The sequence below is a fragment of the Lampetra planeri genome, chromosome 5 (genome assembly GCF_965212315.1).
Source record: "Lampetra planeri chromosome 5, kcLamPlan1.2.h2, whole genome shotgun sequence".
Taxonomy (NCBI): domain Eukaryota; kingdom Metazoa; phylum Chordata; class Hyperoartia; order Petromyzontiformes; family Petromyzontidae; genus Lampetra; species Lampetra planeri.
Window position 1 is genome coordinate 19,640,136 of NC_136111.1, and position 12,255 is coordinate 19,652,390.

The 12,255-nt window shown below is 47.6% G+C and overlaps 1 protein-coding gene across 1 annotated transcript in view; it reads right to left on the bottom strand.

The window, feature by feature from the left end:
- Positions 1-12,255, bottom strand: part of LOC144719116 (roundabout homolog 2-like) — a 155,076-nt gene that overhangs the window by 19,192 nt on the left and 123,629 nt on the right. Inside the window, exons 19-24 of the mRNA XM_078594959.1 lie at positions 11,209-11,235; positions 9,043-9,085; positions 8,346-8,500; positions 4,909-5,166; positions 4,121-4,225; positions 743-887 (exon numbers count right to left, since the gene is read on the bottom strand). Of these exons, the coding sequence (XP_078451085.1) occupies positions 743-887; positions 4,121-4,225; positions 4,909-5,166; positions 8,346-8,500; positions 9,043-9,085; positions 11,209-11,235 (733 nt within the window). The remainder of the gene's footprint in view (positions 1-742; positions 888-4,120; positions 4,226-4,908; positions 5,167-8,345; positions 8,501-9,042; positions 9,086-11,208; positions 11,236-12,255) is intronic.

Consider the following 12,255-nt stretch of genomic DNA (forward strand, 5'->3'; position numbering starts at 1 on the left):
CATTGAAAAGAGAAGCTATGAATATTAAGTGTGGGTGCTGGGCACGTGGCACGGTGGGGTTGCAATTTTTTTCCCATTTAGCCGGATGGCTGGGGAGGAGGAGATAATGTTCACTGCCGAGATGGTAGGACTCTATTAAACAGGCTATTAGATTAATGGGAATTTGTACACGTTGCATTGCATGCGGGGTTATGCGGCCCACGGACACGCTCCATAAACTACGGGTGGAGGGGGGAGTGGGCGATGTGCACTCGCAAGAGGACTTTCCGCCAAAAATTATTACCCCACAGAATAGCAAGATGCCCGACCTATAGAAGCCTTGCTACGCCACACCATACCGTTTAATTAATTGGTTTAAAGTCACGTGGTCTCACATACTGGGTGATAAGAGGCTTGGAAACATGGTCAAAAGGCCGGGTGACAAATAGTTGCCGTAATTTAGTGTTGCAATTGTTTATTTAATGTTGCACTTACGTGCAATCTCCCATAATTCCATGCATTTCTCAATAATAACTGACTGACGTTATCCTCCGTAGTTGTGATCTATTTCTTACCAACTACAGCAGCAGTATATATGTAAAAAAAAGACCGTAATTGTAGCTTTCAATCTCACGGTTAAAATTCAATAGGACGCTGTCCAACGAAACAAACAAAGGCGAGTGAAATAAAGCATGTTGGTGCGTTACGCTTTCAGCGCATTCGAGCAAATCCACTAATGGGAGCCCCACACACATGAACGCACCCGTCCTCCTGGAGACCTCCGGACTGATCCATGTTGCATCCCGGAGGGGGGTGAGACGGCGGCGGTGGGAGGAACTCGGACCAGTTCACTCCGGGGGCCTTTGCCGCCTTCGTTTTGCTCTTGGACTTCTTTTTCCCGCGGCCACCTTCAGTGAGCAGAAACAAATTCAAATTGACAACGGCGGTATTTATCGACGAGCTCAACGTCAATAACACAACGCTGCAATATAATACGAACAACGCAGTTGATTTACGCAGCAAATCCTCACTGAAGGTCCGACTCCTGATTTGTTTTCGTAACTACCGTTTATTTGCGCGCTAAGTACAAAATTCAGGAGTTTATCTTTTTTATTGGAAAGGTCAGGAAGGTAGTTGCCATACAACCAACTAGCGACGACCTCATAGCTCCACTTGTTGATTGTTCTCGTGCACACAACAGGGTTGGCACAATTCAATTACATTGTCGCTGCGACAACAGCAAAGCCCGGAGAATATAAAATAACTACAAAACAATATATTGCAGGCATTACACAGGCTTGGGTTGTCAAGTTGACCGCATTGTACGAGTCTGCCAACAGAGATCTGGCCGCCGACTCGTGCGATATTAAAACTCCAGACAGGCACATGGCTTTGGAAGGCAAACAGAGACGCGGGCTGACACGTGCGGTGAAGGTTTTACCCTCAGTGGGAATACGTCCAGGCGCTCTGAGTGAAGCAGCGCTGAGTGGTTACGAGCCGACAGTATTAAAAAAAAATTAAATTGCAAGTTGCCTGGCCCCCTCGCCACGGCAACCCCTTGGTGCCGCGTCGCTCCACCACTGGCACGCTCACCGGGGTGCCCGTTCGGTGTGCTCATGCATGCCTCCGTCCGGGCCAACGACGCATTTTGCCAGAGGGCCCATCGTCTCGCCGATGTTTCACATGCTCAAAATGCGCGTAATTTAAAAAAAAAAATTGTACTTCATCGTAAAAATAAAGCGATCAGTGTATGTATGTTGAACTTCTTTCGTGAGATTTGACCTGAATCGTTTTGACCACCTGCACTGCAAATACACTCTCACTTTGATTGTACCACCAACTTGGCCTGACTGGCTGCTGGGCCAGGTATTGTTAGCGAGAGCCTATTAAAGTCGGCATGGGATCTAATGTGTGCTACAGTTCGCAGTACCACACATGCTTAGTCACTTTTGTCTCACAATTGCTGATGCCGGACACAGCACACTAGGTGCTCATGTAAGGTTGAGCTGACCTAGGGGAGGCTTAGACTAGATTCAGGTACGAATCACTACCGGTAATATGCATTGCCAGGAATTGCAGCTGGAAGAGTTTTGTTTGTTTCGATATATCACCATATTTACTGTCATAATCATACATACAGTTCTCGTTTGATTTGTAAATAAATGTTTCTTTGCATTCGGGTTGCTCGAATTGTAGCAGTCTGCTCACCCCATTCACTGCCGCTCTCTGCGTGTGCAATTTTTATTTTCGTTTTATTTCTGAACCGAACAACAGTAGCTGTAGCGGCGTCTTCCCAAGAGGTCCCTTTTCAATACTGAAAATGTTCTAAAAAAAGGATTGCTGAATATTGCTTGAAATCATCGCCTGTGGGTGCAAGCGGCAGTGTTTATGATCGAGGATGGATGTTAGCAATCGACGAAGGCAAATTCATACCCATGGCGTATGTGGTTATGAGTCCCAAAATAGTGATACTTCAAAGCACGAGCTATCTGTGCTTTCAGTTAAAAACGGATTTCTCTTTAACTTTACACAAGCTGGGGGAACAGAAAAAAAGATAGCGTACTACGACAGGTCAGCGATGTTCGCTACAATTACGCATGCATGCATGATACAAGGAAATCCAATTAAACTTACAAGATACTGAAAAGAAAAGAATGAGGCACCCGGGTGGTTCAGGGTCGTAGTGCCGAGTCAGGAACACTGGGTTCGAAACCTTTGGTTCAGCCAACCGTGATTAAGCCAGGTTCTTAAGAATTGTCGCTTCATCACCAATTAGTGGGGGGGAAACATTTTTAGATGTATTTTTACACAATTTAATAAGAATTTACATTTACTCGTAAGGCGCCTTCCAGATCTACAAATGAACTGTTTAATTGTCGTGAGAAAAAAAAAAACAAAGTCTCTCGTACCAGAGTGCATGGGAACGTGGGAGGCCTGCTGTTAATAAAAGGCAAAGTACAGGATATTTTGGGGAGAAATTGTGTTAAAATGCTATTCTCGAGCCTTTTTGCTGAAAGCCACACTGGCCCCAATGCTCGGTGACATTTCTGAATGGATTCATCTAAAAAACATGACGCCAATAGCACAACCGGAATGCTTTTGAACAAAATAATAAAACAAAACGCACAGCATTATGAATACGTAAGACAAATTCTCCACGTGATGGGTCAATATAATAGACCTTGAATGTTAACCCCCGTAACCCTGCTAGTCACTGGCAAAATTTGGCAGTGTCGCATACCAATGACAATGTTGCATGCATTCCCGTGGGCATAGGTGTGCTTTTTTTTTAATGTACCGCATGACAGACAAGCATGTTTACAGACCTTGAGTTGACACATTCAAGCAGATGCATTAAATAGACTCTGACTCCCCTTAATTGTGTTACCTTAATGAAGGCAGATTAAGGATCTTCCTCATTTATCTAAAGTAATCTGACTGCAGCTTATGTCTTCTTTGTTAAATACATACTCGTATGTATATATGCTTATCAATGGGAGGGGGGTGGGGCGGGGGAGCGGTGGCACAGTGGTTAGCACACTGCGCCATGAAATCTGGAGACCCGAGTTCAATTTCCGACCACCGTCTATCGTCTCTGGCGAGCGACATCTAAATTGCCCATGGCCCCCTCCCCCTTCACCAACCTGTACTTGACCAGCATGGTGAAGTACGCTCAAACAACCCGCACGACTGAAATATAGGGGCGAGTCATTGCTGCAGTAGTGGATTTACAAAAGGGCTGTAAATTATTATGATTCTACTTATTCATAAATGGATTACTTGCGGCGCATCCATAGGCACAATTATTTTAGACATTTGTCTGGAAAACAATTAAACTAATTACTTGCATTATTTAGCATATATATGCAGGGTAAAGTAGTAAAAATGTACAGCGCCGAGTGCTGCTACTACACCAGGAGCTGTTATTACACTAGGCATGATAACCATAGCAACTCATTACGTTCCCTATTCATTTGCTTTAATGTATTCACCCACGATCCAAACTCATCCATCCATCTGATAATTGATTTCTCAGAAAATAAAAAATCAGTCAATAAATCAATGGTCAGTAAATGTACGCTTTATTAACTCGTTTGTCTCTTTGGTCGCTCGCCTTGCTCCCTGCCAGACTCTGACCAACCTGAAGAACCGCTGCTGCGATCGGTGCTGTGGCGTGAACCCAGGGAGCCATGGTCCTGGCTCGGGCCACCCGCACCGCCCAGCATGCACTGCGGCCCACGCCGTTCTGGGGGTCACGAGGTCGTGCAGGGGTCGCGGCGGAGGTCACGATTGAGGAGGGTGGCAAGGAGGCCGTTTTGCGGGGGATTGGCAGAATTTGCAATGGGAGCAACAACAACAACAACAACAACAACAAAAATAGAATAAGCGGCAACACAAAGCGAGACAAACAACCACCAGTGAAAGAAAAATAATAATCAAAGGGTAAATAATGAATAAAGGCAATTAAGCGCAACGTGGGATCAAATTAATCAAAATATATATTCATGTTCACAGCAAAAAAAACTGAGCTTGGTAAGCAAATTAAAAAGCAGCATGTGGACGGGAGGGGTTCCTGTGATTTATTATATTTAAAATATTTGTTTTTCCCAAGACTGCTGTGTTGCCTTGCGCTAATTAAAATCAGATGTGAAAACCACAAACACCCCTCGGTGGTGGCGTCACCTTTGTCCCCCCTGGCGCCCAAGCAGAGCGCATCGTCGTCACAGCTTCATTATTGCGACGGTGAATATTTTTTTTTATTATCTGCCGCGGGCATACACTGCTCTCATCTTCTTCAAGTTTCCCTTCCGTTAACCCTCATTTGGGCACGATTAAATGCGCGCCCATCCGGCGTCACGGGTGAACGACAGGATCTGGAATTCTCACCGACAGGTTTAAATGAACGGGGGGGGGGGGGGGGGGGATTACCGTTGGCAAATCGCGCTTGCTCCGACGGCACGCCGAAACCCGCGGGCCCCGCAGGGGCTGCCCCTCGCTCGGCCGAGATCTCGTTGGCGATGTTCTGCTGGATGATCTGCGTGGTGGCGTAGGGCGTGGCCTGGGGCGTGGCGCCCGGGCTGTAGAAGGCCGCCTCGCGGCTGACGTCGATGCTGCTGTAGATGGCTCCGTCGGACGCCAGCGTCGCCGACTTGGCACCCTCCGCTCCAATATTTGAGAAACTGGCGTCTGGGTTGAGGGGAGAGGAGCACGGCGAGCGTTGTGAAATTCGCATCGGTGTGAAATTCACATCGGTGTTTGAACGGCTTTTCTGCACACCACCACGCACTGCTCATTTCTTCAGGATCTCATATTTTCCACGTTTACATGTGATAGTTGGAGATTTTAAAAAATTGTTGCAGGCAAAAAAATAATTTGCTTCAGAAAAAAAGGAGAGTTTTTTGGGCATCATTTTTATGGGCTCTTTGGTTTCATGACCAATATATTTAAGGACTCTTACTTAAACAGTTTAACTTTGTAATTTAAACATCCTCAAGTTTGATGGTGGACTTCAAAAATACTTTTGAAGTTAGTACTGTAATGTTAATTTTGTATTATAACATTCAGGTGGAAGAACACAAACATTTTGTGCGCAGCAAGCCATGTCAACAACAGGATGGCAAGGTTCCGTGTGATAAGCACAAAGACAAAAACCCCCAAAGTGTTTCGGAGATAAAAACAAAAATCTGTCATCGGGAATTCAATGGAAATAGTACACAATCAGATGCAATTTACCAACACACCCAGGGCGCCGCACCAAAATGAGAATATTTCAGAAGACAAGCATTACGCTGTCAACCTGCAGTCCAAGGTGAGCCGAGTAAATTAACGGGAACCAGGAGGTGGGCGTGCCGTGTTGACGTCCATCCTCGTCCGGCGCAGAAATAAGGCAGATACATCGAGAGCCTAGGAGTCTGAGAGCCATTTACCCGCTCCGTGGGCAGGGGGTCCTGGGTGGGAAGCAGCGATGCAAACTAAAGAATGGCTCTCACGTCTCGTTTCACGCTTCCCGTGGAAATGACGAACATTTTTCCTGGCTGGAAATCGTTGCGACTCTCATTCGCAGTTGTGGCCAGTGACCCACAGAAGCAAACAGACCGAGCTGCTTAATTCCACGCGCACACGCAGATTACCCCCTAATGCCAGTTTTGCAAGATCTCTACAAACTTCATGCGTGCCCTTTCTTGCTGCCTAAATATAAAAGCTGATTTTTTTAAAATTCTGTAGGCTTGACGCAATACTATCATTCAGAATACTATAATGTGTTTTGCAAAACGTTTGAAGACAAAAAAGTGGCATAAAAATAACAACATTTACTATTTCAACTGAGAGGTGTGGAATGAGTGTTGTCCAAGACATGCTCTTAGACAAGAAATCATTCTATATTTAGATGCCAAAGTTGGAACTCGGAGTTATCGTATGAGATTCATGGTGGCAAGAGTTTGCTTTGTGCTAAGCCTTTCGATCAGATGTCATCTTGATAGCCGAGTGTCGATATCCACAGCAGATGGCTTTCCGCCATTTGTAATCGTCAGCATCTCCCATGGAGTCCTCTCAAATTGCCCACATTGTACTGACAACTGTTACTTTTTCTTCCTCAACTCCTTTTAGCTTCCATTCCGCCCGCCCCCCCCCCCCACTGCAGGATCATATTTGTCACAGCTCCAGTTGACCCATCGGAAAATATGCTCCCCACACACCACCTTTCCTCTCATCAGATTACTCAGTAATTCCTGCTTGTGCCAATTCTCTGCCAGTACATCTTCACTTCATTCTCGTCGCACCAACTCAATGATTTATTTTATGCTGGAGCACCGCATCTCAAGCCTGCTTCGTGTTTTCATCTCATCCTTCTGCAGTGCCCATGCTGCATGAGCACATTCCACTTCACTCCAGAACCAAAGCTTTCATATCTTCGTGCTCAATTTTTTGTTTGGTGTCTGACATTATCATTCCCCCTGACCTTTTAAAAAGCTGCCTTTTGCCATTCTGATTATTTCTCCTCATATATTTGTTTACTGCATGCACAACATGTTTTCATTCATGAAATGACAACAACAATTACAGTGGCAATATGACAATGATATTAAGCATGAGAAGACCATAGGACTAACATTTCTCGTGGAGGAAATTTGATGTGCCACTAATATTCCTTTTCAACAAAACATTTAACAAAACCGCACAATGTAAAGACTATACTTGAGCAAGATAAATAATTAATATAATGTTCAGACATGTCTCTGCTTTTGTAAATTAATCTTTGCCATCTAAGGCCGCTGAGACAGAGCCTTGTGCCTCGGACGCCTGTAATGATGTTGATCATCAACGCGACAAAATAACAATGAATGATGTTCATTAAGTCGAGCATGGAGAATCACAGGTACAGCTGTTGTGCCGTTTGAAGTTGGCCAACGTATGCCCAGCTCGAGCATTAGCAGAGGATGAAAAAAACCCCGTTGTTTTTGTTGCAGACTACACAGGGAGGCTCATAAAACAGAGGCTTGCGCCATATTTTGCTGTCATCGTTCCATGAAACAAACTAGCGGTGTCACACCTGCAGCAGGCCTCAGGCTGCTCTATCACTGATAGCCAGTATTTCTCATCCACGGGCTGAGTTGGACCTTCTGAATAGCTATTAATAATTTTGGCATCTGGCCTACCTCCAAATGTGTAGAGTCGTGATTCGCCGGCGAAGTATACATATTTAATGACATCCATTTCATTCAAAATCCTCTCCGCAAAGGGCTGCACTATATCTTCCACTTTTCAAAAACACATACTGCCTTAAACAGTCATTTAAATAAATTGAATTTCAACTTGACACGCAAAGCATTCACTCACTCTCGCAGAGAGAGAGAACAACTTAAGAGGCGCGAGGAGCCACAGGCAAGTAGGAAAGGCATCCAGGTGGCAAGCCGTCACCAATTTTCCAAGCTCTGTAGTCCTCTCCATATTCAGGTGTTATCTTCCAATTTAGGAGTATTTACACGTCTGAGGAAAGCGGAGCAGCCAGAGAAAACCCAGACGTGTGAGGAGGCAACAACACTCAGGTGGATTTCACATTTGCTTTACTGCCTTTTTGCGGCACCTCCTTAACGCTCACAGGAAGGGAGTTTCAGAACATTTTTGTGATCCACCATACCTCGCTTCATCAGCGCTCGATTACGGGCGTGTGTGAGTAGTGCGCAGCTAAATCATCATCATCATCGGGCTACCAACTTCTGGACAAAGTCTTCCCTCGCCGCGCTCCACCCCTCGCTGCTTTGCGACACCACAACCTACAAGACGGTCGCTTGACGGGGGGGCAAGTGCGGGAGGAGAGGAAGAGCCGGGATGATGAAAGACGCTGGCCGGGGCAGCCGCCTCACCTGCGTGCGAGAACCCTTGGTCAGCGGCCTCCGTGGGGTGAGGGCAGCAGCTGACGGCGCAGTTGTTGGCCCCGGAGCCCAGCTGCAGTGCGGTGGAGGGCCACGAGTCGGCCAGCCACGGGTAGGTCGGGTCGCTGGGGTTCAACACGCCCGGCCTGTGGCGGGGGGGGGGACGACGACGATGACGACGATGACGCACGACGCCGATGCTTAACGGCACGGCCACTTGACGCGAGCACCACACTACTGCGGGCGTCGGCCATCGCGCCGGGAAGGCCTCCCTTTGACAAAATTGTTACACGCCTTTTTTGCTTAGAAGCCGCCACCCCCCCCGCACCCAACCCCTCCTCTCAAACAAAAATTTCGGCTCGATTATCATAACAATTGAAAATCACGTGACGTGTTCTCCAATTATATATTTACATTTTTAATCGCATTGGGGTGTCAACCGACGTGGCAAGCGGCGTCGCGAATGTTTTCAAAACAGCCAATGGAATGGCACAAAGGAACTAATTTCGTGCGTTGCAGAGAAAAATGGGAAGCGATTGCCATAATCAGCGCTGATCACAGAAGCCCATTCTTAATTGTGTCCAAAAAATCCATTTGGCCATTTTCCAAGCGCGTGGTGGTGGTGGTATTGCTGACAAGCGCGGCTGACAGGAAAGAAAAGCGCAGACAGGGAAAGCGTTTTCTTTACCGTCCATTACTCATGACTGTCCCCTGCGTCCTCTGGAAGGTCACTGTAATGGGAAAAGCGAGAGAGCGAGAGTCAGTGCCGCGGCGAATGCAGATCCCCAGCCCAGCGATATTTTTCAACCCACATGACATGGGCCATTTACCAGTGTGACACCCATGCACACTCACACAGGGCGCGCGCTCGCTCGCGCGCACGCACGCACACACACAGTCAGTAGCAACGCCATCGTACACACGTGCACGCGGAAATAATCTCTTTACAGGCTGTCGAGGTAAGTGCTGTTAGCAAGCGCCTATGAAAGCCAGCGTGGCAAACGAGGGGTGGGGGAGTGACCAACGATGTAACTTCAAGTACTCATTTTTTGGCATCGGGTCACCACCTGGCTGGTGCCCCCCCCCCCACCCTCGTGTGCGCGGGGCGTAACAAGTTGGAATTGTTATCATCTTTATTTTAGTCGCAATTTACGGGAAGGCTCCAGGCCAGAATCAGATACCGGGAATTAACCACAGATCATTCTCCAAAGACAAAGATCCCCCGTACAGCCTGTAGAGGCTGTTGGGCCAAGGGCTATTAGTGAACTCCTATTAAGGCTGGAATGGTCCACAAGGAGGTGGTTTGGCTGGGTCACTCTCTATACACACAAAGACAAAGATCCCTCCTATAGCCTTAACAGATTGTTGGGGAAAGTGCTGTTTGCGAACACTTATGAAGGTCGGTAAGGTACACGAGGGGGTAGGTGGCCAGCACCACGCCCGACCGCCTTTGACTCCCCAGTGGCGATGTTTACACACTGCACCAGGTACTCATTTGAGGCTGAGTCGACCACATACAAACACACACACATTCAGACACAAATGCTCATGCACACAACACAATCACACATGTTCATGCACACGGATGATGAACGCACCTCACGCGCACACACACACACACAGTTGCATTGTATTTTGACCGAGTAAGTTTAATAAGGAGCCCCAGTGGCTCGAACATCTTCACTCCTCCCACCCCCAACTCCCCCAGCAAGTAGCCTCAATTTAAGCCACGGGGTCTCTTGTCTTCTCTTTGTCATCAGTAACCCTTAGCCCGGTCCTGACCGCCCTCCTGCCTCCACCGCAACCCATCCCGAGGCGGTTCGGCGATGACCTTCATATCCGTGATGGATTTTATTTCACGACAGTGGCACATTTCGTGAGGACGGACCACCCTGGGCCAAGTCCCCCATTGCTCAATGAAAAAAAAATTATCCAAGAAAAATCAAATATCGCATCACCAAAAAAGAGATGAAAGCATTTCCCCCAAACACCCTCCCCCCCCGTCTTTATATCTGGCTGATTAAGGCATCCAGTCAATAACAATGTTCGTAGCTTGAATCCTCTGTTCTTTTTATTTTCTATTTCTGCGTCATAACAGCGGCAGCCTCAAAAAATCTGCACGATCTCAATCACCCATTTGGCAGCAAGCTCGGCAATTTCTGCAGAAGTGGGCGGCCCAGGAGTGCAATGCACCTTCCCTGGATGAGAAAGGGGCTCTAAATATGAGGCCATCACGCAGATCAGTTGACATTATCTGCTGTCGAGCAGTTTCTAATTCTTCCCTGTAAAGGGTGCACACTTGCCAATAACCTCTTGCAACTGATTGGTATCAGTGTTCGCATTGTTATCCCTGTAAAGCAATTAGGCCTATTAGCTCCATTAACTTCACTAGCACCGATCGCCTTTTGCCAGCCAACCGAAATTTGGGAGGTAAAAAATTCGCGACACTGAATTGTCAATCAGTCTCATGCATCTGAGGCACGTTTAAAGAAGCAAGCTATGGCAGTGGGGAGGAGGGTGCAAAAGGTTTACAGCCCACTCCTCCCTCCCACCCCGTACCCCCAACAGGAATCACCGGTTCAAACCCCCAGCAAGCACACGAGATACAGGTGAAATATTTGTCTCTTCTAGCAGCAGTTTTATTCTTTTAAAAGTACCAATATGTAATGGGTTAATCCATGCATATGCATTAAGCTTAATCCACACTTGTGGGTTAGTGTAGGGCCCACTTGGGCGAGCGAGCGCACTGTCATCACGGGTGTTTTTTGCGAACGGTAATTCCGCCCTCCCGTCCGTGGCTGGAAACATGTAAAATGACTGAAATTAGAACGTGCGATGCTGCTTAGGCCCATACCTGCAGGCGTGAAGGTGAAGGAGCGAACTGCAATAGCAGGCCCAGCGTGAACAGAGAAGGGGGGGGGGGGGGCAGAAGTACAGAGACAGAATAGCAGAAAGAAAAAAGAATCAAGCGTTAGAAAGCAGCTACGGGTGCGAGTCGGCTCTTACAGGCGGCGGTTAAAAGAAGCGAGATTGTTTTACTCTTAAACATAAAGTAGATCAGCAGCAGGCCCTGGACATCGGGCTGAAGATAGGCAGAGGATCAGGCTGCAAATAAACAGGGACAGGTGCGGCTGCACGGGGCGACCATGCCATTTTTTTGGTTTATCGGCAATAACGCCGCACCATTGATTTTTTTGCTGCTGCCTCATACATCAGCTCGGCACATCACTCCCACTTCCATTCCTTCCCCCTGGCTCCCGACCAACCGACCGCCTCCCCCACCCCCCCCCCCCCGGCCCAGTCCCAACCCGAGGCCCAACTGCACAGATTCCCCGCCGAGAGCCGCATCCGACAACAATTAGGACGGCCGGTCGCTTATCCGCTTGCGGTGCTGCAGCGGAAGAGTTGTCGCATACATAAATCTTCCTCGGCAAGATATTGGGTGTGAACACGGGTCAAGGGTGGTGAGCCATGCGGCACGCGTTTTAGCCGCCGTCGCACTCGCGGCTTGACCTCCAACCGTGACCGCCCTCCGAAGCGCTTAACAGGGTTCAAGCTTAACCACATGCAGAGTGCTCGTCGAATAAGGCCCCGTTAGGTACATTATGCGTGGCAAGAAGCTCGTGGCCAATAACAATATTGATAATAATTGAAATGGATTTTTTGCGAGAATACAATTTGAGGCCCAAAGAGGCACCGCACTCGTGATCTAATTGCCATTGAGCAATGGCCATTTTCATTTCGAGGTCTTAAAAAGGCAGCAGGAAAAATCTTACGTTACTTTGGCAAGGGCATGTATATCCACAGGACAAATGACTGATCGCAGAGGAGAATGGACTGAGGTGACCCTTTCCAGCATCTTAATAGGATTTAAACTCACAGACAGTTGCACGATTGGGAG